The following is a 22,585-nucleotide window of genomic DNA, read 5'->3' on the forward strand; positions in this document are numbered from 1 at the left end:
CCCTCCGTTCCTAAATGTAATGTGTATTGTTTTGTGCCCTTAAACAAGTCACAGATTAAAAGGTGAATTTGAGACAATAGTACCCCTAACTAATTCGGTAATAAAAGAAACTAATTTAGTAGTACATGCCATGATCCATGCATGGCATTCATATCTCCAATAATTCCAGATGGTCATATGGCACACAACATGGAAAAAATAAATCAGAAAGATACTCCGCGTAATTAACTACCAAAAGGAAGCAGAATTAGTGTACTCCTCGTAATAGTTGCCTAGTTGGAAGTCAGTGATAGGGGCAGAAATGGAAATCCCATGGGAGAATAGAAATACACCTTACAATATGGAATTTTAGTAAAAAAAATAAATACACCTTATATAATGGAACGGAGGGAGTATTTGCTAAATGTATGTATGAGAGATACAGTCCACCTACCTCCAAAATAATAAGTTTTTCTTCTGGAGATAAACATTCCACCCCAACATGACGGCGCTCTCTACAAAGTGTGCAGAAGCTGAATAAACAACTTGAACACACAGCTTCATCACCTGCATCTTCCAAGCAAGCAGTTTGACATCTTGGACAATAAACTACATCAGCCATGGCGTCAAGAGTTCTCTGAAGAAGCAATCCTTCCCAACGTTCAAACTCATCCTCCCCCAGCAGCCTTTTCAATATATTGGGAGGAACAACACCTTCACATTTTGTATCAGGACACAGCAACTTCACTACAGTTCCTTCCTTGACATGCATTTTGCAATATGTTTGCATGCATTTCTGGCAAAAGAAATGGTGGCATGGAAGGTTGATGAAATCGACACCTGATGAGGTAACAGATTAGACTCAGAAATATGGGCACCCTTAATTCAAATAACATGGATTAACAAAAATGTAAATGGAGAACATCCAAGCTGGAGATGATGCATCACGAAGACCTCAGTATCGTGATTCTAAAGTTTACAATTTTACAAACAAGACAATTTCACACAGAAAAAGGACAAGTTGCTATCTCAAATGAGAACCTCTAGCATGGCATCTACATAACTATGTTAGGTTACCGTGTCTAGTCACCTTCTTGTCAGAAAAAAAGAACAGTTTGAGAACCAAACTGTACTGAGTAGTACTAATACCTAACCAAAAGAAGTTCCAAGGCGGCAATATAAAACAATTGTGGCAAGTAGTGTAACACATCACAAGACTCCTACAGCACTAGTGCAAACAGTTGAAAATGGAAGAAAGAGTTACCAGGAAGCTCGCTGAAACAAATCATGCAGTCATGGATACCATGCAAAAAGGCTTCATGACGCTTATCATCATTGTATCTAATAATCCTTGGAATTGTCAAATCAGGTGGAGCATCATCTGGACAAGCACGGTTATCCCCACCATCTTCAACACACGTTAGATCACCCTTGCTTAAAACTATCTCATTATCAAACCCTAAGTAAGAAAGGGAAGAGCTTTGGAGCCATTGCACCCACTGATATACTACTTCCATGCCCAGTTGCTCTTCCCAAATCATATCCAGCATGTGACATAATGACGAAAGCATCACTTTGTCCAGCCATTCGGTGGATATAGTGAAAAAGGGAGGCTGGTTGCTCGGGTATGACGAAGGCAGGAGACATGTCAGCAGGATTGGAGGTAAATGCTCAACTCTAAACTTGTAAACAAGATCATCAGAGGCATCTTCATCATGCGCTCCTTTATAATTTAGTGTTCCAGCACCAAAACTGAGCCTTGCCGATACATCTGTGCCATCTGGGATCTCAATATGCACGTGAACCTGTAATTACAACGACAGGTGAAACACTTGCCCTTATAGGTAAGAAGAATATGGCCTGAAAATTGGTCGTGAGGGGTGTACCTGGAAAGTCCGCTGGCCTTGCTTTCTGTTCAGCATGACTACAGTGTCGCCAAAAATTGCTTCCAGGGCACATATCTGAGCATTGGATTTAGATTCGATCAGACTTAAAGAAGCGATAACCGCACGTCCAATTAGAAACTAAGATAACGACAAAATAAGAGTTAACGGCATCTGAGGACTGCCTCTAATGGTACAATTGGACAATTAATACACCTAGGCAATTGAATGTGCACGACACGGTTTTAATTTCACCGGTTCATTTCCGATGAATGGCGCGAACCCACCCAATCATAGAAATTTACCAACGAGATTGACCACAAATGCAGGCATGACTGTTAAACTGCAGGGCTCTCAGCGTGTGTGCACTACATGATCCTTTGGCAGCCAATCCACATAGAGATGGCAAACAATTCCAGCCCTCTGTTGGACTTCAAGAATCAGCAGGTAAAGCAGCAGGAAAAAAGAATCATGAAGTTCACTAGGGTGTCATGTCTATGATAGAAGCTACTCATTGCACTTATATATTTCTAAGGCAATGAAGCTGCTCAATTATGCTTCGCCATATACTGAATAGCAAAGACAATTCACGAATCACAGAGGGAGAGATTAAGCCATCACCTCGTCCTCCTGCCTCTGATCGTTGGTGCGCACCTCCTCCTCAGTCAACTCTACCTCCTCCCGACCAATCCCCACCAGCTCCCGCAGCCTCCTCAAGGCCCCTTCCTCCCGGCCCCCACCCGCCGCGGCGCTCCCAGACCCACACGACGAAGCCTCCACCGGCGGCTGAGACGGCGGTGCCGGCGCGGGGACCTCGTGCTGGGTAGGCGGCGGTGGCGGCGGCGTCTCCACCGGAGGATCCTCCTCGGCGGCCGCGGAGACGTCGAGGCGCTCAAGGGCCTCTGAGGCGGCGGCCGCCGAGGCGTCGTAGGGGTACTCGTGGGCGGGGTTAGGGTCGGGGGCGGCGGCGGACTTCCCGTGGGGCCTCTGCGCCGGGCCGCGGCTGCTGCCCTTGGGCTTCCACGACTTGCGAGGAGGCATCGCCGTCGAACCCCTTTGGCGGCGGCGGGTTCCGGCGGCGGGCTAGGTTGCGCAGGGCCCGGGGTAGAAGCGAGAGAGGGGTCCGCTAGACTGCGTTTGGCGGCGGCGCGGCCCGGAATTTGACGGCGGGGAGTGAGGCGGTGTGGGGGCGCCGGCCGCGGGCCGGCACGAATCTCGGGGCGCGCGATTACAACTCTTTCCGGCTCGTCGCGCAGCTGGACCAGTTCTGGAGCTGGGCTGGACCGCTGGAGACCGCGGGCTTATGGAAGGCGCATTTCGCTCGAAGAAAAATGTGGAAGGCGTACTTTCAGTTTTTCTCTCTCTCTCTTCGTTTTTAACGGGCAGCAGTGACCGGACATAGTTGACTGTTCGACGCAAACGTGGGTCAACGGTAAGCGGACGCATACGTGGGTCAACGGTAAGCGGACGCAAAAGTTGGGTCCGTAGCTGACAAGTTTGCTGCAGTTTTCCTTTCCGGGATGCTGCAGTGGTTTGACCACAAGCCGTTCGACTAATCAAAGCAGATGTTTTATGATTTTTAGTTTGACTGTTTAATATAGGGGGTGTGACTTTGATTGGTTCTTGTGCTTTGCTAGTAAATTTTGGCGCACTGATTAACTGACTACGACATTTCTCAAGTAGTTCATGTAAATTGTTCATCTTTATCGAACGGCTCCGAAATAACTAGCGTGCTGAAGATAGCCGGTGATGCTGTGTGCATGAAGAGCTCATGCACATCTTAGTCTTCTTCAACGACCACACGGTAAGGAACTTCTAAAAGGAAATTAAGTTATGATGATTTATGTTGTTATCTCTGCTTTAGAAAAGTGCATGATTAAAAAATGATGACCGGCTCGGGAAAGTGATGACTTCAGCCGTCATCTATTTTCACGAATGATACCTTTGAAATGAGGCAAGACATCTCTTCTTACAGTCTTGCCTTGCACACTTTCAAAACAAAAAGGGTGTCCAGGTTTTTTTAGGTAAACAGGGGTATCTACACAGGCGGAGGACGCGGTAGGGCGAGGTGGGGCGCTCGCCCTACCTTGATTTTTGGGGCTAGGTGTATGTATATGTATCAGTCGATCAGTAAAATTCATGTGAAGCGATTTACTAGGCCACGTCCTGGTTGGGTCGTCACCGCGTCACGGGTTGGCTTCGCTCAATCCTTCCCCTCTCGCCTCTCGGTCCACCCAGACACAGCGAGGCCACGCACGCGAAACGCTCCAGAGGACCGGAACCCTTGCTCGAATAAGAGAGGACACCACCAAGCACGACGGCGGCGGCGGCCAGCAGGAGCTTAGCGGCTCGCCGTGCGGGGAAGGGGGCGGCGGTCAGCTAGACTGCAGCCTGCTGGAGAGCGCCAAGGGCAACAGGAGCTCGCGTGACAATTTGAGGGCGACAGTCGGAACGATAAGATGGACAAGGACAAGAAGGGGAAAGGACAGCAAAGCCAGAGGGCATAGGTAAATTTCTTGAATTTTAGTGTCATTTTGAGATAATATTTTGATAATACAATGATGTGGCAGTGATTAGTTGCATTTTATGTGATGAATTGCAGATTTAAAGAGATATTTTGAGGTAGTTGGTGGTCACAGCAGCTCCAATCCAAGTACACGGGAAAGTGGCAATGAGAGGGGCCAATCTGTTCATCAAAATCAAGTGAATACCATGGAAACGGAGAATGCAAACTCCTTGCCCTCCTAACAAGTGGAAGAAGAGACTCTAGAATTCGTGGAAGCCATAGTCGAGGAGAATGTTAAGGTTCTAGGAGATGAAGGTATAACTATCTTTTCTATGGGTTCCATAAAAGATGATCCAGGACTTCGCATTTTCACTTCATTGATTTATGGATTGCATCAATTTTATTTTTTTCTCCTTAAGAGTTCGCCCCGCCTTAAAAAGTTTTGTCCTCCGCCACTGGGTACCTAGATGTTTGTTATGGTATGCTAACTTGCAGAAACAACTCGATGCTTCTTTAAATTTTTCGATGAAGCATTTTGGTTGGCTGATCACAAAAACCTTTTTCTAACTCGAGAGGGTGATTCCACGTGAACATAAGTAATGACTCCATTGATGCCACGTCCCTAGATTCATCCTAAACATCGTATAGCATCTCTCTATTCGCTATGTTTTTCTTTTCATTTATTCCTTTTATGCCAACACATGAATACTTTTTTCCTAAAAAAAACTTGGATGTTTTTATAAATTATAAGAACATTTATTTGATACATCTGAACATATTTTTATATACATGATAGTTATTTTTTATCATTTTATGTTACATTTCATACCATCAATATCTTTTTGTATGAAATATTATTTCACATAGGAGTATATGGACATCCTTTTTTAGTGCATGACCATTTCTTTTCATACACATGACCGCTATTTTTTGAATGCAAAGCAAAGCGGAAAGAAATATAGAAGGTACTAGGCAGAACAACAAAATGGCAACAACAGGAGCACCTCTGCCGACCAGCACAACGCCTACACCAACTAGCCAACTAAGTGCACGGGAGGAGGGCTGCATCGAGCAAGCATTGAGCGATGGCTGCATCCACAGACCATACTTGGGCAACACTTGAGTTGTCTCCACCGTCGCAAAGGGCCACTACCCTTTCACCCAGGCTCGATGGGGCCCCACCGGCGACCGACAAAGTGGCTACCAAGAACACGGGCAACAGTGACCAGAAATAGATGACTGTTCGACGCAAACGTGAGTCAACGGTAAGCGGACGCAAACGTGGGTCCATAGCTGACAAGTTTGCTGCAGTTTTCCTTTTCGGGATGCTGCGGTGGTTTGACCACAAGCCGCTTGACTAATCATAGCAGATGTTTTGTGATTTTTATTTTGATTGTTTAATATAGGGGTGTGATTTTGATTGGTTCTTGTGCTTCGCTAGTAAATTTTGGCACACTGCTTAACTGACTACGACATTTCTCAAGTAGTTCATGTAAATTGTTAATCTTTATCGAATGACTTAAAATAACTAGCGTGCTGAAGATAGTCGGTGATGTTGTGGGCATGAAGAGCTCATGCACATCTTAGTCTTCTTCAACAACCACACGGTAAGCAACTTCTGAAGTGAAATTAAGTTATGATGATTTATGTTGTTATCTCTGCTTTAGAAAAGTGCATGGTTAAAAAATGATGACCGGTTCGGGGGAAGTGATAACTTCAGCAGTCATCTATTTTCATGAATGACACCTTTGAAATGAGGCCAAGACATCTCTTCTTACGGTCTTGCCTCGCATAGTTTCAAAACAAAAAGGGTGTCTAGGTTTTTTTTTAGGTAAGCAAGGGTATCTAGATGTTTGTTATGGTAGTGTCCAAAAAAAGATGTTTGTTATGGTATGCTAACTTGCAAAAACAACTCGATGCTTCTTTGAATTTTTTTTTTTTTGCGGGATTGCTTCTTTGAATTTTCGATGAAGCATTTTAGTTGGTTGATCACAAAAAACTTTTTCCAAGTCGAGAGGATGATTCCACGTGAACAGAAGTAATGACTCCATTGATGCCACGTCCCTAGTTGATTCCAATGTATAATGAGACAGTACGCCATTATGCAATGACTAGATACATCTTTGACTCATCCTAAACATCGTATAGCATCTCTCTATTCGCTATGTTTTTTTCATTTTTTTCCTAGAAAACATAGCGAATAGAGAGATACGTTTTTCCTAAAAAAAAATGGATATTTTTATAAATTACGTAGAGGCGGAGGCTGCCAACGCAGCGGCGAGGACACCACTGTCCGCGGATGGATGCAGGAGAAAATCTGCGAGTTGCGTGTTGGAGATGCCCTAAGGAGTCCTTTTTCTTTTGCGAATGAGATACCCTAAGGAGTCTGTTGTGCATGAACCATGTTGCTGTGTTGAGGCATCGCGTTTATGGGGGGACGCTCTTTTCTCTACAACTCTTGTGTGATCTAAAAGGAAATAGTAAGGGTCCTTTGTTTTTGCACGCCAAAGCAAACCATGTCATGTGTATGCAGAGTTGTACAGAAGGTGCGGTGTGCGTGACGGCGTCGGCGGCACCGGCAGAGGGGGAAACTTCTTTCGGCCAGCGCGACTCGGAGAGGGGGAAGCATTTGGGCCAGGACCAGGCGGTTGGTTTCTTCAATCTAATAGTACACTGGAGGCCCAAACCCACCCAATGGTTACGCTGCGCATCAGCATTCTTCGGCCAATTCGCTCCTCCCCCTAAAAAAAAAAGGCCAATTCGCTCCACCCTGACCAAAACCCTACCCGCCGGGGGCCAGCTCCGTCGCGGCGTTGCGGGGAGGCAGAGGCGCGAGGCGAACATCAACAGCGACTCCGCCGTCCTTCCCGCTCGACGATGCGTGGGGGGCCACGGGTCTGTGTATTGGCACGGGCCTTTCCTAAATTAAGGATAAGGTCCAATAAATCTGCTGCTGTAATTTGGTGCTTTAAGATTCTAGCATTGCCCCAATTTCTTTCTACAACTTGGAAGCTAATATCTTCAAAATTAATCTACTTTGAATATTAGTGCCAGCTGAATTTGAATGCCATTGTGACGGTCCACTTCATGTATGTCTTAAAAGTATCTGCAAAGGGGGAAGAGAACAGAGATAGACGATATGAAACTCTGCTTGCATTTCTTTATGCAGCCCATACTGATTCTAATCTACTTCTCTGTCTTACAATTTTTTTTTAAGGAAACAGCAGTGTGCTGCCTATGCATTAAGAAGGAAGAGTTTTACAGGAGAGCTGTAAAATAATTATAAGAAGCTGATACCCTTAATCAGCTTGAATCCAATTTGAGCTTGAAGGAAGCTGATACTTGGCCTGCCGAGGTATGTCCATAAAAATACTACGCATGTCATATTTTTATATTAATCCGAAGGGTAAAAACATCCAAATTTTAATTCCTCCAATGTACTCCAGAATTTAGCCTCAAGATGCCTGTGGCCGTGAGAAGGCCGCAACTGAGCTGAGTTGTGCAAGCACTACACTACACCAGAGGACTTTGTCATTCACTGCTGTGTTGGCCATTTCTACAGTGTTGATGGATAATTTGAGGCCTGGAAAGGTAAATCCACCATCTCCTGAATTGATCGATCATATTACATCCATAGGCAATAATTCAGTTTGCAATTTCTAGGTGGCCACGAGAAGGCACCGGTTGCCTTCTGCGGAATGGCTTGGACCTCCACCAACCATCTGCCTGCAGAGTTGCAGAAATAGTGTGGTCTGCGTGGAGCTGTGGAGACTGTTGTTGTGTTGCAGTAGGTTAAACTGTTAAATATTGAAGTGTTGCCAAGGTCTTGATGGATAAGTGTTCCGAATAGTTTGTTGTATGGAATACATTGGTAATACAATGGCTGGCTTGAAGCTGGTGAAACTGCTACTCAGGGAGGCGTTTGTGTTGGAGGCGATGGGTATCATGCCTTCCAAGGATGCTGTGTTGACTGTGAGTATTTGTTTTCTACTGCTGATGTCTTGTTTACCAATTGGGGAGCTCTCATGAGGTGGTTTTTAGGATGACTGAGCACCAAACCAAAGTTTTTTGTATCTTCTCTTGCCACTTTCTAGTTCCTGAATTGTACTGTCTTTATTTTCTTACATCACTATTGTTTGTCTACATTTAGCTTAGTGTCTTAATTATATCAATTCTTCGGAGTGTTTTATACTGAGAATAGCACAGTTGTAAGACCCCCAGGAGTGGGATTGCCGACCATGGCTCGAACCTTGGATTAAGCCAGTTTAGAAAAAAACAAATAATGTAATACTTACTGCAAGCTTGTGTATGAGATCATATTCTGGATATGAATATGCGATGTAAATGATTGGCATAGGCTCAATGTTTTCTGATGAAGGTAGATCGCAAAGTTCTATTCAGATGGGAATTTCGGTGCTCTGGTCTCTGGCAAAGGGTAGCCTGGGCTTTTGATTTATCATCTAGCCTTTTTTTCTTTAAAAAACGTAAAATCAACCCTTTTTGCATTGCACTCGTTCGGCGCACCATTACTGGGTCCCCAAAATTGCATCCTTTTGAGAACCATTGGAATCATACGCAATACTTGGCTATGCATGACGGCAAATGGCAACAACATCATATAATCATCCAAGAAATATAAACTGTGATACAGTGAATAACAAGATAGTGCCTCAGCGAAGGGATGCTTTGTTCTTACGGCATTTCTTCACGAGCTTGCTCAGCGCTTTTCTGTGCCTTGATATACTCTGTGATTGCTTCAGCGAGGCAAGCTAGTGCACTGGTACTGACAAAGGATGTGTTGCCTGACTTGTCGTCATCAACTTCATATTCAATGGTTGACCTTATTGTAGATGTTTTATTGGTTTGCCCTATAATCTCAATTCTCATCAAATATTTCTGAAATCCATGATCCAGAAGGCCTCCTTCTACTATTATTGCCTCCTTGACATAGTTTTCATGGTCAATCTTGATGAACTTTTCCTTTTGATATTCTAATGGAGCAACCCCTAGCAACATGAACCACGAAAATTGAAATTACTGAAGCTGATGCATATATTACTAAGCCAAAAAAAGGCATAACTGAAGTACATGTGTTCAGGTTCTAACCATGAGAAAAGGTGAGATGCAAAACTGTCCCGACACCGCCATCTCCTTCAACAAGCTTGGCCTTTTTGAAGATATCGGGAAGCAATTGAGGAACTACCTGGCTAATACCGAGACCTCGATACATCTCCCATACCTCCGCCGCGGGGAGGCCTGTCTCGAAGTCATGGCAAAGGCTACCTTTCATTGCTTCTATGAGCTCTGGGTGGAATGCCAAAGATTGCACGGTGAGTTCTAGATTCTCGGTACACAGATTTATAGGTCATTACGTTCTTAGAATATGTGGCTGACAGATTGAGGTGACACCCCCAGAACATGACAAGTCTGAATGAGTAGTTAACAATAAAGTGCCAGGCCTGCCAGGTTGCCATCAATTTGAGTTACATCTTATCTTCATTTGGCTTGACTTGTCATAGCAACAAAATGCCTGTGCATGAGTATCTTTTTCGAGGTGCCATGTCACCATCAATCTAAGTTATATCTTGTCCTTGTTCAACGTAACTGGCCATAAGAACAAAATGCCTATGAACGAGACTCTTTTCCAAGTATGTGAAGATACATCATGAAATTTAAGGTAAATTTTATCATCAAAAAGGGTTACCCCAGCTTCATTAACGAAAGGAAGTTAAGGTACATGGACTGCACAATATCTGTGTATCACTATGTGTGGCGTTCATATGCTCAAACATTCTATCCTATTATGTTTCATCATTAGTCTGATCGGGCTCTCAAATTCACACATAATATTTGTGTAAGGAAAATAACTTGGAATCATATTTTTATCTGTTTTCAAGTATTGATACACTTTGCGCTGAGCTATTGCAAGAATTAATTGCTCTGAGCAACCTTCTGCTCCTTGATGTATCCTGCAATTTTCTCAGCAGTTGCAGCCATAGGTGCGTTACTGACCATAGCTTCAAGCTCAGGGTGCCCTTCATCAATCTCATACTCAATAGTACTCCCTCCGTCCCATAATGTAATGTAGTTTTTTGGCACTAGTGTAGATCTTGTTACTCAAGAACTGGGTCCTTTCCCAATGAATTTAAACCTGACCATGTAATAGAGGAACCCGAGCTTCAGAATGTCTCCGTTGATCATTTCTGCTTCCTTGATGTAGTTTTCATTGTCGACCTTGATGAATTTCTCCAGGCCAGGAATCCCTAGCAAGCATCAAGCAGTTACTTGACCAGTATACTCATTCGCAGCATCGCTCTGGTCTCTGGTCAGTCATGTTTGCAGATTGCGGTGTTGAACTTTGGCGGACTAGAAATGACACAGTTTTCAACAGAATACAGACTCCCACTGTGGTGAGCAAAGTCAGGATTTGTGACAACCTTAGGCTGTGGAACTTCCCTTCAAGGAAGGATTCATAAAAGGCCGTGCTTCTCGCCCGGGTCAATAAATTTACAGTCGATCAGGGCTTCTTTTCTGGTTTTCAGTCCAGACCTCGGCCAGGTCTTTTGTGATTTCTAGTTTATTCTTGTTCGTTTTGATTCTTCCTTCAATCTTTTGGCTGTTTTCAGACCCCCAGTCTGTGCCCCTCTTTGTGCTTCCCGCCCCCTGTGGCTTTTCTGAATTAAGGTAGGAGCTACCTTCTCTAAAAAAAAATATTTAAGTGTTTTATACCGAAATATGTTTTTAAAATAAATGCACAGAGTTAAGTCGGTTTAGAAAAAGAAGGATGCAATACTTCATGCAAACTTGTATGTGAGATCATATTTTGGAATTTGGATGTGAATATGTGATGTAGTACATAATTAGAGTAGGCCCAAGAATTCCTGCTGAAGGTTGATCGTCTCATTCAGATGGGAACTTTGGCAACATGGCTTCTGGCAAAAGGGTATAGCCTGGGATTTTGTTTTATCAGCTATCTATTTTCCCAAGAGTATGAAATCGACCCTTTTTTGCATCACACTCATTTGATGCACCATTATTGTGTCCCCAAAACTGTATCCTGTTGAGAACCATCAAAATCATCGACAATAGTTGACTACACATGACTGTAAATTGCAGCATGATTATATAATCATCCAATAGATATACTATGAATAACAAGTCCAAGAACTACAAACAGCAATACAGCGAATAACAAGCTATAAAGGAAGTTGCTCTTAACTTATTTTACACTGAGGGGATGCTTTGTTCTTACAACGTTTCTTGATGAGCTTGATCAGCGCTTTTCTGTGCCTTGATATACTTGGTGATGGCTTCAGCAATAAAAGCCACACCACTGGTACTGACGAAGGATGCGTTATCCGTCTTGTCGTCATCAATTTCATATTCAATGGTTGATCTTATTGTAGATGTCTCATTTGTTTGCCCTATAATCTCAAATCGGACCAAACATTTCTGAAATCCATGATGTAGAACGCCTCCTTCTACTACTAGTGCCTCTTTGACATAGTTTTCATTATCAATTTTGATGAACTTTTCTTTTTGATATTTGAACCCAGGAATTCCTAGCAACATCAATCACCAAAATGAAATTACCTGAAGCTGATGCATCTACTGTGAAAGCCAAGAAAAGGCATAACTGAAGTGTATGTGTTCAGGTTCTAACCAGGAGAGTAGGTGAGATGCAAAACTGTTCCGACGCCGCCATCTCCATCGACAAGCTCGACCTTTTTGAGCATATGGGGAAGCAATTCAGGGACCAACTGGCCAATACGGAGGCCTCCATAGATCTCCCATACATCGGCTGCGGGGAGGCCTGTCTCGAACTCATGGCAGAGGCTCCCTTTCATTGCTTCTGTGAGTTCTGTGTGGCTTGCCAAAGATTGCACAGTGAGTTCTAGCCTCTCGCTACATGGATTTTTTTCTGTGTAGAACACAAGTCATCGCAGTTGTTGGAATATGTGGCTGACAGGCTGAGATGTCACCGCCAGAACATTACAGTGTGAATAGACAATTTATGTTAAAAGAAATCTGGTGTTTATATGATATAGTCAACCAGAAGGTTTGCTTACTTGTTTGCCTAGTCATGATGTCTCAAAAAAAAACACTAATTTCATATAAAACATCCAAGATTGATACTACAATTGCATATAATTTTTTACTGTTCCATGCTATTGTAGTATCAATCTTGGATGTTTTATATGAAATTATATGCAATTATATATCATTTTTGGGACTAACCTATTAACTTTGTGCCAAGTTCCAATTGTTTTTTTGCCTGTTTTTGGTTTTCTAGAATATGAGTACCAAACGAAGTAGATGATGCACTTTGGGCTTATAGAACAGCATATAAAAAATCCTATGGGTATGTCTCCTTATAAAATGGTTTATGGAAAAGCTTGTCATTTGCATCTTGAGTTAGAACATAAAGCATACCGGGCAGTTAAAGAACTCAACTATGATTCCAAACTTGCCGGTGAAAAGAGGTTATTTGATATTAGCTCTTTAGATGAATGGAGAACCCAGGCTTATGAAAATGCAAAATTATTCAAAGAGAAAGTTAAAAGATGGCATGACAAAAGAATCCAAAAGCATGAGTTCAAAGTCGGAGAATATGTTCTTTTGTACAACTCTCGCTTTAGATTTTTTGCAGGAAAACTCCTCTCTAAATGGGAAGGCCCATATGTCATCGAGGAGGTTTACCAGTCTGGAGCCATCAAAATAAATAATTTCGAAGGCACTAACCCGAAGGTTGTCAACGGACAACGAATAAAGCATTATATCTCAGGTACGCCTATCAATGTTAAAAGTAATATTATCCAAACTTTGACACCGGAAGAACACATAAAAGAGTCCTTCCGAAACACCCCAGAATTGTCAAAATAAGGAGGTACGTGATACGGTAAGTAAACGATCTCCAAAAAATCCGCAAAAATATTTTTTGTTAGTTTTGGAATATTTTAGAATTTTGGAAATAAAGAAACTCCCAGGAAACGTCCCCTGGTGGGCATAAGACACCAGGGCGCGCTAGGAATGCCTGGTGCGCCCAGGTGGGTTGTACTTACCCGGGGCACCTTCCAAACTCTGTTTTTCTTCTGTATACTTGTCTTGCAAGATAAATTTTTTATATATACTTCCCGAACCCGTTAACCACCGTATCGCAAATAAATCCTTTGTTCTCTTTTCTTGCTGTTCCTGGTCAGATTTATCAAGCCAGGCATCACGTATTCCTACTCCTCCAACAACATGGAATAAGATGCTTGGCTGATGAAGATCAAGACAAAAAGGGAGGAGCTTATGGACGCTGTCAAGGGAGGCAAGGGCAAGGAAGCTACCGCAAATCCATCCCCGGTGACAGCACAAGCAGTGCTAGCCGAGGAGGAGGAAGAAACTTCTTCACCACCAAAGGAGAACTGAGTATTGGGTGTGGGCACTCCCCTTGGCTTCCGCCAAGCTTGGGGGAGGTGCCCCGGTATCATATCATCCCACTATATTTTTGCTTTTACTTATCTTAGTTCGATATTTTTGCTTTAGATGAAATGAAGTTAGTTTGATCCTTTCTTATTCGACAGTCTGCTTATGATCTATCCTCGTAATCGTGTGCAAATAATGTTAGTCCAAGTTTTGATTTCTTTACTTTCATGTTGCAAATAAAGAAAAGAAATAAGAAAGGAAGAAAAAAAAGAAGGAAATAAATCAATAAGATCATACAATAATCCTATGGTAGGTGATAGCACCACATAAGGAAAAGTATAAGTAGGAGATGTTATTAGAGATTGACAAACAGAGCATTAGTCAATGATGCAACTCATGAAAGAATTAATAAGGGAAGAGAAGATTCGCATATAAATATACTATCCTAGAAATCTTTTGTGATTGTGAGCCCTCATCAAAATATAATATGCCAAAATTGTTGATGTTGGACAAGGAAGACAACTTAATAATTTATGTATATTTATATTCACATAGAAGTGATATTGTCATAGATCATTTAACATGTGATGCTTGCCCCCTATCTTTGCTAGCCAAAAAAATTCTGCACCAAGTAGAGATACTACTTGTGCATCCAAAACCCTTAAACCCAAATCTTTTTCAAGTGTCGACCATACCTACCTATGGATTGAGCAAGATCCCTCAAGTAAGTTGTCATCGGTGCAAAAAGGCAATAAAAATTGCTTCTAAATATGTGAGATCATTAGTGTAAGAGAAAATTGAGCGTTGTACGAACTTGGATGACAAAGAATAAAAGCGACAGACTGCTTAATAAAGGTTGTCATCTTAAGGGGCAATACAATATGACGTTCTCTTGCACTAAGGTATTGAGCATGCAAACAAATAAGCGCATGGCAACCTCTGCTTCCCTCTGCGAATGGCCTATCTTTTACTTTTATGTATTTACTTTTATGCAAAGAGTCAAACTTTTCCTTCTATTCCTTTTTATTTTCTCTTTTGGCAAGCATCATGTGGTGAGTAAAGATCTAGGCACATATGTCTAGTTGAATATAGATAGCATGAGTTATTATTGTTGACATCACCCTTGAGGTGAGTATGTTGGGAGGTGAAACTATGAGCCCCTATCTTTCTAGGTGTCCGGTTGAAATGTTTTGCTCATGGGTACGAGGTGAGTGTTAGCAATCATAGAAGACTATATGATGGTTGAGTATGTGGACTTGATAAAAGGCTCCGATATGTGAGTCTTCCTGAAAAGATGATGAATTGTAGTTGCAAAGTTGACTGAGAACATAGTTTGTTGGTTTTAATAGATTTTTTTCCTTATACTTCGATTATGTGATGAACTATTACTTATTCATGGGAAGTATATGATGCAAGTTCAATGATAAAAGTCCTATGTTCAATTTTGTTGCTGTTATAATAATCAACATGATGCTTCTATGTTCTTATTTTTTGTTTTTATCGACACCTCTTTCTCAAAGCACGTGGACATGTTTTTCGATTTCGATTTTCGCTTGAGGACAAGCGAGATCTAAGCTTGGGGGAGTTGATACGTCCATTTTGCATCATGTTTCCTTACTGTTATTTATATTTTTTTATCCATAATAATTCTTTTTGAAGTAATTCTAATGCCTTTTCCCTCATAATTTGCAAGGTACACACTAAGAGGGAGAATTCTGGCACCTAGAAATCTAGACCTGAAAAAGCTACATCAGGCTACCTATTCTGCACAACTCCAAACAAGCTGAGCCTTCACGGAGAATTTTTATGGAATATTTAAGGAATACTAGAGAAAATAACTACCAGAGGGGGCCCACCAGGTGGGCACAACCCACCTGGGCACGCCAGGGAGCCCAGGCGCGCCCTGGTGGGTTGTGCCCTCCTCGGCCCACCTCTAGTGCCCATCTTCTGGTATATAATTCATTTTGACCTAGAAAAATAAAGGAGAGGACATTTAGGACGAAGCACCGCCGCCTCGAGGCGGAACTTGGGCAGGAGCACTTTTGCTCTCTGCCGGGGGAACTTCCCTCCCGGAGGGGGAAATCATCGTCATCATCATCACCAACAACTCTCCCATCTTGGGGAGGGCCATCTTCATCAACATCTGCACAACACCATCTCCTCTCAAACCCTAGTTCATCTCTTGCGTTCAATCTTTGTATCAAAACTATAGATTGGTGCACGTGGGTGACTAGTAGTGTTGATTACATCTTGTACTTGATTACTATATGGTTTATTTGGTGGAAGATTATATGTTCAGATCCATTATGCTATTCAATACCCCTTTGATCTTGAGCATGTTTATCATTTGTGAGTAGTTACTTTCATTCTTGAGGTCACGGGAGAAATCATGTTGCAAGTAATCATGTGAACTTGATATGTGTTCGATATTTTGATGGTATGTATGTTGCCATTCTCTTAATGGTGTCATGTGAACGTCGACTACATGACACTTCACCATATTTGGGCCTAAGTGAATGCATTGTGTAGTAGTTATTAGATGGTGGGTTGCGAGAGTGACAGAAGCTTAAACCCCAGTTTATGTGCTATTCCGTAAGGGGCCGATTGGATCCAAAAGTTTAATGCTATGGTTAGAATTTATTCTTAATACTTTTCTCATAGTTGCGGATGCTTGCGAGAGGGTTAATCATAAGTAGGAGGTTTGTTCAAGTAAGAACAACACCTAAGCACCGGTCCACCCACATATCAAATTATCAAAGTACCGAACACGAATTAAGCCAACATGATGAAAGTGACTAGATGAAATTCCCGTGTACCCTCAAGAACACTTTGCTTATTATAAGAAACCGTTTTGGCCTGTCCTTTGTCTCAAAAGGATTGGGCTACCTTGCTGCACTTTTTTTACTACTATTGTTACTTGCTCGTTATAAATTATCTTGCTACCAAACTACTTCGCTACTTACAATTTTATCACTTGCTGACATTACCTTGCTGAAAACCACTTGTCATTTCCTTCTGCTCGTTGTTGGGTTCGACACTCTTACTTATCGAAAAGAGCTGCAATTGACCCCACACACTTGTGGGTCATCAGACAACACATGTCTATGGCTAGGAAACTTAACTATCTTTGATTAACGAGCTAGTCAAGTAGAGGCATACTAGGGACACAGTGTTTTGTCTATGTATTCACACATGTATCAAGTTTCCGGTTAATAAAATTCTAGCATGAATAATAAATATTTATCATGAATAAGGGAATATAAAATAACAACTTTATTATTGCCTCTAGGGCATATTTCCTTCAGTCTCCCACTTGCACTAGAGTCAATAATCTAGATTACATTGTAATGATTTTAACGCCCGTGGAGTCTTGGTGCTGATCATGTTTTTCTCATGGAAGAGGCTTAGTCAGCGGGTCTGCTATATTCAGATCCGTATGTATTTTGAAAATCACTATGTCTCCCTCCTTGACTAGATCACGGATGGAGTTGAAGCGTCTCTTGATGTGTTTGGTCTTTTTGTGAAATCTGGATTCCTTCGCCAAGGCAATTGCTCCAGTATTGTCACAAAAGATTTTCATTGGACCCGATGCACTAGGTATTTCACCTAGATCAGATATGAACTCCTTCATCCAGACTTCTTCATTTGCTTCTTCCGAAGCAGCTATGTACTCCGCTTCACACGTAAATCCTGCCACGACGCTCTGCTTGGAACTGCACCAACTGACAGCTCCACCATTCAATATAAATACGTATCCGGTTTATGACTTAAAGTCATCCGGATCAGTGTCAAAGCTAGCATCGACGTAACCATTTATGACGAGCTCTTTGTCACCACCATAAACGAGAAACATATCCTTAGTCCTTTTATGCTATCCAGAAATTCTACATCATTTCCAATCAACAATATGTCATCCACATATAATATTAGAAATACAATAGAGCTCCCACTCACTTTCTTGGAAATACAGGCTTCTCTGAAAGTCTGTATAAAACCATATGCTTTGATCACCTCATCAAAGCGTATATTCTAACTCCGAGTTTCTTGCACCAGTCCATAAATGGATCGCTGGAGCTTGCACACTTTGTTAGCACCTTTAGGATCGACAAAATCTTTTGTTGCATCATATACAACTCTTCTTTAAGAAATCCATTAAGGAAAGCAGTTTTGACATCCATTTGCCAGATTTCATAATCATAAAATGCGGCAATTGCTAACATGATTCGGACAGACTTAAGCATCGCTATGGGTGAGAAGGTCTCATCGTAGTCAACTCCTTGAACTTGTCGAAAACCTTTCGCGACAAGTCAAGCTTTGTAGACAGTAACATTACCATCAGCGTCAGTCTTCTTCTTAAAGATCCATTTATTCTCTATGAGTCGCCGATCATCGGGCAAACCCACCAAAGTCCACACTTTGTTCTCATACATGGACCCTATCTCAGATTTCATGGCCTCAAGCCATTTATCGGAATCTAGGCTCATCATAGCTTCTTCATAGTTCGTAGGTTCATCATGGTCAAGCAACATGACTTCCAGAACAGGATTGCCGTACCACTCTGGTGCGGATCGTGCTCTGGTTGACCCACGAGATTTAGTAGTAACTTGATCTGAAGGTTCATGATCATTATCATTATCTTCCTCTCTAGTTGGTGTAGGCATCATGGGAACGGATTTCATGGATGAGCTACTTTCCAAATTGAGAGAAGGTACAATTACCTCATCAAGTTCTAATTTCCTCCCACTCACTTCTTTCGAGAGAAATTCCTTCTCTAGAAAGGATCCATTCTTAGCAACAAAGATCTTGCCTTCGGATCTGTGATATAAGGTGTACCCAACAGTTTCTTTTGGGTATCCTATGAAGACACACTTCTCCGATTTGGGTTCGAGCTTAACAAGTTGAAGCTTTTTCACATAAGCATCGCAGCCCCAAACTTTAAGAAATGACAACTTAGGTTTCTTGCCAACCCATAGTTCATACGGTGTCATCTCAACGGATTTAGATGGTGCCCTATTTAACGTGAATGTAGCTATCTCTAATGCATAACCCCAAAACAATAATGGTAAATTGGTAAGATACATCATAGATTGCACCACATCTAATAAAGTACGGTTACAACGTTCGGGCACACCATTACGCTGTGGTGTTCCAAGTGGCGTGAGTTGTGAAGCTATTCCACTTTGTTTTAAATGAAGGACAAACTCGTAACTCAAATATTCGCCTTCGCGATCAGATCGTAGAAACTTTATTTTCTTGTTATGATGGTTCTCTACTTCACTCTGAGATTCTTTGAACTTTTCAAATGTTTCAGACTTGTGTTTCATCAAGTAGATATATATACCCATATCTGCTCAAATCATCTGTGAAGGTCAGAAAATAATGATACCTGCCACGAGCCTCAACACTCATCGGACCACATACATCGGTATGTATTATTTCCAATAAGTCAGTGGCTCGCTCCATTGTTCTGGAGAACGAAGTTTTAGTCATCTTTCCCATGAGGCATGGTTCGCAAGTATCAAATGATTCATAATCAAGTGATTCCAAAAGTCCATCTGCATGGAGTTTCTTCATGCGCTTTACACCAATATGACCTAAACGGCAGCGCCACAAATATGTTGCACTATCATTATCAACTTTGCATCTTTTGGCATCAATATTATGAATATGTGTATCACCACTATCGAGATTCAACAGAAATAGATGACTCTTCAAGGGTGCATGACCATAAAAGATATTACTCATATAAATAGAACAACCATTATTCTCCGATTTAAATGAATAACCGTCTCACACTAAACAAGATCCAGGTATAATGTTCATGCTCAACGCTGGCACCAAATAACAATTATTCAGGTCTAAAACTAATCTCGAAGGTAGACATAGAGGTAGCATGCCGACGGTAATCACATCGACCTTGGAACCATTCCCAACGCGCATCATCACCTCGTCCTTAGCCAATCTTCGTTTAATCGTAGCCCCTGTTTCGAGTTACAAATATGAGCAACGGAACCAGTATCAAATACCCAGGCGCAACTACGAGCATTAGTAAGGTACACATCAATAACATGTATATCACATATATCTTTGTTCACTTTGCCATCCTTCTTATCCGCCAAATACTTGGGGCAGTTCCAATAACCAGTCCCTTTCCAATAGAAGCACTCAGTTTTAGGCTTAGGTCCAGACTTAGGCTTCTTCCCGGGAGTGGCAACTTGCTTGCCATTCTTCTTGAAGTTCCCCTTCTTCCCTTTGCCCTTTATTTTGAAACTAGTGGTCTTGTTAACCGTCAACACTTGATGCTCCTTCTTGATTTCTACCTTCGAAACTTTGAGCATTGTGAAGAGCTCAGGAATAGTCTTTTCCATCCCTTGCATATTATAGTTCACCACGAAGCCTTTGTAGCTTGGTGGCAGTGATTAAAGAACTCTGTCAATAACACTATCATCTGGAAGATTAACTCCCAGCTGAGTCAAGTGGTTATGATATCCAGACATTCTGAGTATGTGTTTACTGACAGAATTATTCTCCTCCATCTTGCAGCTATAGAACTTGTTGGAGACTTTATATTTCTCAACTCGGGCATTTGCTTGAAATATTAATTTCAACTCTTGGAACATATCATATGCTCCATGACATTCAAAATGTCTTTGAAGTCCCAATTGTAAGTTGTAAAGCATGGCACACTGAACTATCGAGTAGTCATCAGATCGATCTTGCTAGACGTTCACAACATCAGCATCTTCTCCTGCAGCAGGCCCTTCACCTAGCGGTGCATCAATGACACAATTCTTCTGTGCAGTAATGAGGATAGTCCTCAAGTTACGGACCCAGTCCGTGTAGTTGCTACCATCATCTTTCAACTTAGCTTTCTCTAGGAACGCATTAAAATTCAAGGGAACGGTAGCACGGGCCATTGATCTACAACATAGATATGCAAAAACTATCAGAATTAAGTTCATGATAAGTTAAGTTCAATTAATCATATTACTTAATAATTCCCACTTAGATAGACATCCCTCAAGTCATCTAAATGATACGTGATCCAAATCAACTAAACCATGTCCGATCATCACGTGAGATGGAGTAGTCATCGATGGTGAACATCTCTATGTTGATCATATCTACTATATGATTCACGTTTGGCCTTTCGGTCTCCAGTGTTCCGAGGCCATGTCTGTACATGCTAGGCTCGTCAAGTTTAACCCGAGTATTCCGCATGTCCAAAACTGTCTTGCACCCATTGTATGTGAACGTAGATCTTATCACACCCGATCATCACATGGTGTCTTAGCACGAAGAACTGTCGCAACAGTGCATACTCAGGGAGAACACTTATACCTTGAAATTTTAGTAAGGGATCATCTTATAATGCTACCGCCATACTAAGCAAAATAAGATGCATAAAAGATAAACATCACATGCAATCAAAATATGTGACATGATATGGCCATCATCATCTTGTGCTTTTGATCTCCATCTCCAAAGCAACGACATGATCTCCATCGTCACTAGCTCGACACCTTGATCTCCATCGTAGCATCGTTGTCGTCTTGCCAACTATTGCTTCTACAACTATCACTACCGCTTAGTTATAAAGTAAAGCAATTACATGGTGTTTGCATTTCATACAATAAAGCGACAACCATAAGGCTCCTGCCAGTTGCTGATAACTTTTACAAAACATGATCATCTCATACAACAACATATATCAATCATGTCTTGACCACATCACATCACAACATGCCCTACAAAAACAAGTTAGACGTCCTCTACTTTGTTGTTGCAAGTTTTACGTCGCTGCTACGGGCTTCTAGCAAGAACCGTTCTTACCTACACATCAAAACCACAACGGTGTTTCGTCAAGTTTGTTGTTTTAACCTTCAAAAAGGACTGGTCGTAGTGAAATTTGATTCAACTAAAGTTGGAGAAACAGACACCCGCCAGCCACCTTTATGCAAAACTAGTTGCATGTCTGTCGGTGGAACCGATCTCATGAACGTGGTCATGTAAGGTTGATCCGAGCCGCTTCATCCAACAATACTACTGAATCAAAATAAGACGTTGGGGGTAAGCAGCATGACTATCACCTCCCACAACTCTTTGTGTTTTACTCGTGCGTATCATCTACGCATAGACCTGGCTCGGATGCCACTGTTGGAAATGTAGCATGCAATTTCAAAAATTTCCTACGCTCACGCAAGATCTATCTAGGAGATGCATAGCAATGAGAGGGAGAGAGTGTGTCCACGTACCCTCGTAGACAGAAAGTAGAAGCATTTGTCAACGCGGTTGATGTAGTTGAACTTCTTCTCGTTCCAACCGATCAAGTACCGAACGTACGACACCTCTGAGTTCTGCACACGTTCAGCGCGATGACATCTCTCGAGCTCTTGATCCAGCAGAGTGTCGAGGAAGTAGATGAGTTCCGTCAGCATGACGGCATGGTAACGGTGATGGTGAAGTGATCCACGTAGGACTTCGCCTAAGCACTATAGGAATATGACCGGAGGCGTAAACTGTGGAGGGGGGCACCGCACACGGCTAGGAATAGTTGATGTGTGTTCCTAGTAGGAGGGAGGGGGAGAGAGGTGATACGTCTCCAACGTATCTATAATTTATGAAGTATTCATGCTATTATATTACCCATCTATGGTGTTTTATAAGCATTTATATGTCATTTTATATGATTTTTGGGACTAACTTATTAACCTAGAGCCCAGTGCCAGTTTCTGTTTTGTCCTTGTTTTAGTGTTTTACAGAAAAGGGATACCAAACGGAGTCCAAATGACGTGCCAATTTTTGA

At 42.0% G+C, this 22,585-nt stretch overlaps 3 protein-coding genes and 1 long non-coding RNA gene across 4 annotated transcripts in view; 1 reads left to right on the forward strand and 3 right to left on the reverse strand.

Moving 5' to 3' along the window:
* The window catches only part of LOC119365553 (E3 ubiquitin-protein ligase RNF14-like), a 5,642-nt gene extending 2,556 nt beyond the window's left edge, over positions 1-3,086 (reverse strand). Inside the window, exons 1-4 of the mRNA XM_037631194.1 lie at positions 2,484-3,086; positions 1,866-1,940; positions 1,244-1,784; positions 434-819 (exon numbers count right to left, since the gene is read on the reverse strand). Coding sequence (XP_037487091.1) covers positions 434-819; positions 1,244-1,784; positions 1,866-1,940; positions 2,484-2,903 — 1,422 coding nt within the window. The 5' untranslated portion in view covers positions 2,904-3,086. The remainder of the gene's footprint in view (positions 1-433; positions 820-1,243; positions 1,785-1,865; positions 1,941-2,483) is intronic.
* Positions 3,087-7,129: 4,043 nt separating this feature from the next.
* Positions 7,130-8,173, forward strand: LOC119365556. Its single transcript, XR_005175606.1, has 3 exons — positions 7,130-7,723; positions 7,815-7,959; positions 8,032-8,173. It is a non-coding gene; the product is annotated as an uncharacterized LOC119365556 (long non-coding RNA).
* A 777-nt stretch (positions 8,174-8,950) lies between these two features.
* On the reverse strand, positions 8,951-9,839 carry LOC119365555 (norbelladine synthase-like). The gene is made up of 2 exons (XM_037631196.1): positions 9,475-9,839; positions 8,951-9,374 (listed from the first exon to the last, which is right to left on the reverse strand). The coding sequence occupies exons 1-2, from the start codon at positions 9,656-9,658 to the stop codon at positions 9,061-9,063; spliced, it is 498 nt and encodes a 165-aa protein (XP_037487093.1). The 5' UTR covers positions 9,659-9,839; the 3' UTR covers positions 8,951-9,060.
* A 1,618-nt stretch (positions 9,840-11,457) lies between these two features.
* LOC119365554 (norbelladine synthase-like) lies at positions 11,458-12,305 on the reverse strand. The gene is made up of 2 exons (XM_037631195.1): positions 12,032-12,305; positions 11,458-11,930 (listed from the first exon to the last, which is right to left on the reverse strand). The coding sequence occupies exons 1-2, from the start codon at positions 12,213-12,215 to the stop codon at positions 11,617-11,619; spliced, it is 498 nt and encodes a 165-aa protein (XP_037487092.1). The 5' UTR covers positions 12,216-12,305; the 3' UTR covers positions 11,458-11,616.
* Positions 12,306-22,585: the final 10,280 nt, after the last annotated feature.

Source organism: Triticum dicoccoides, chromosome 2B, assembly GCF_002162155.2.
Source record: "Triticum dicoccoides isolate Atlit2015 ecotype Zavitan chromosome 2B, WEW_v2.0, whole genome shotgun sequence".
In the NCBI taxonomy this organism is placed as follows: Eukaryota; Viridiplantae; Streptophyta; class Magnoliopsida; order Poales; family Poaceae; genus Triticum; species Triticum dicoccoides.

Excerpts from the sequence above, each read along its gene's own strand:
- LOC119365554 (XM_037631195.1), bottom strand. The coding sequence starts at position 12,215 with ATGAAAGGGAGCCTCTGCCATGAGTTCGAGACAGGCCTCCCCGCAGCC. Across the intron at positions 11,931-12,031 it reads GCATCTCACCTACTCTCCTG|GAATTCCTGGGTTCAAATAT; the intron begins GTTAGAACCTGA and ends TGATGTTGCTAG.
- LOC119365555 (XM_037631196.1), bottom strand. The coding sequence starts at position 9,658 with ATGAAAGGTAGCCTTTGCCATGACTTCGAGACAGGCCTCCCCGCGGCG. Across the intron at positions 9,375-9,474 it reads GCATCTCACCTTTTCTCATG|GGGTTGCTCCATTAGAATAT; the intron begins GTTAGAACCTGA and ends TCATGTTGCTAG.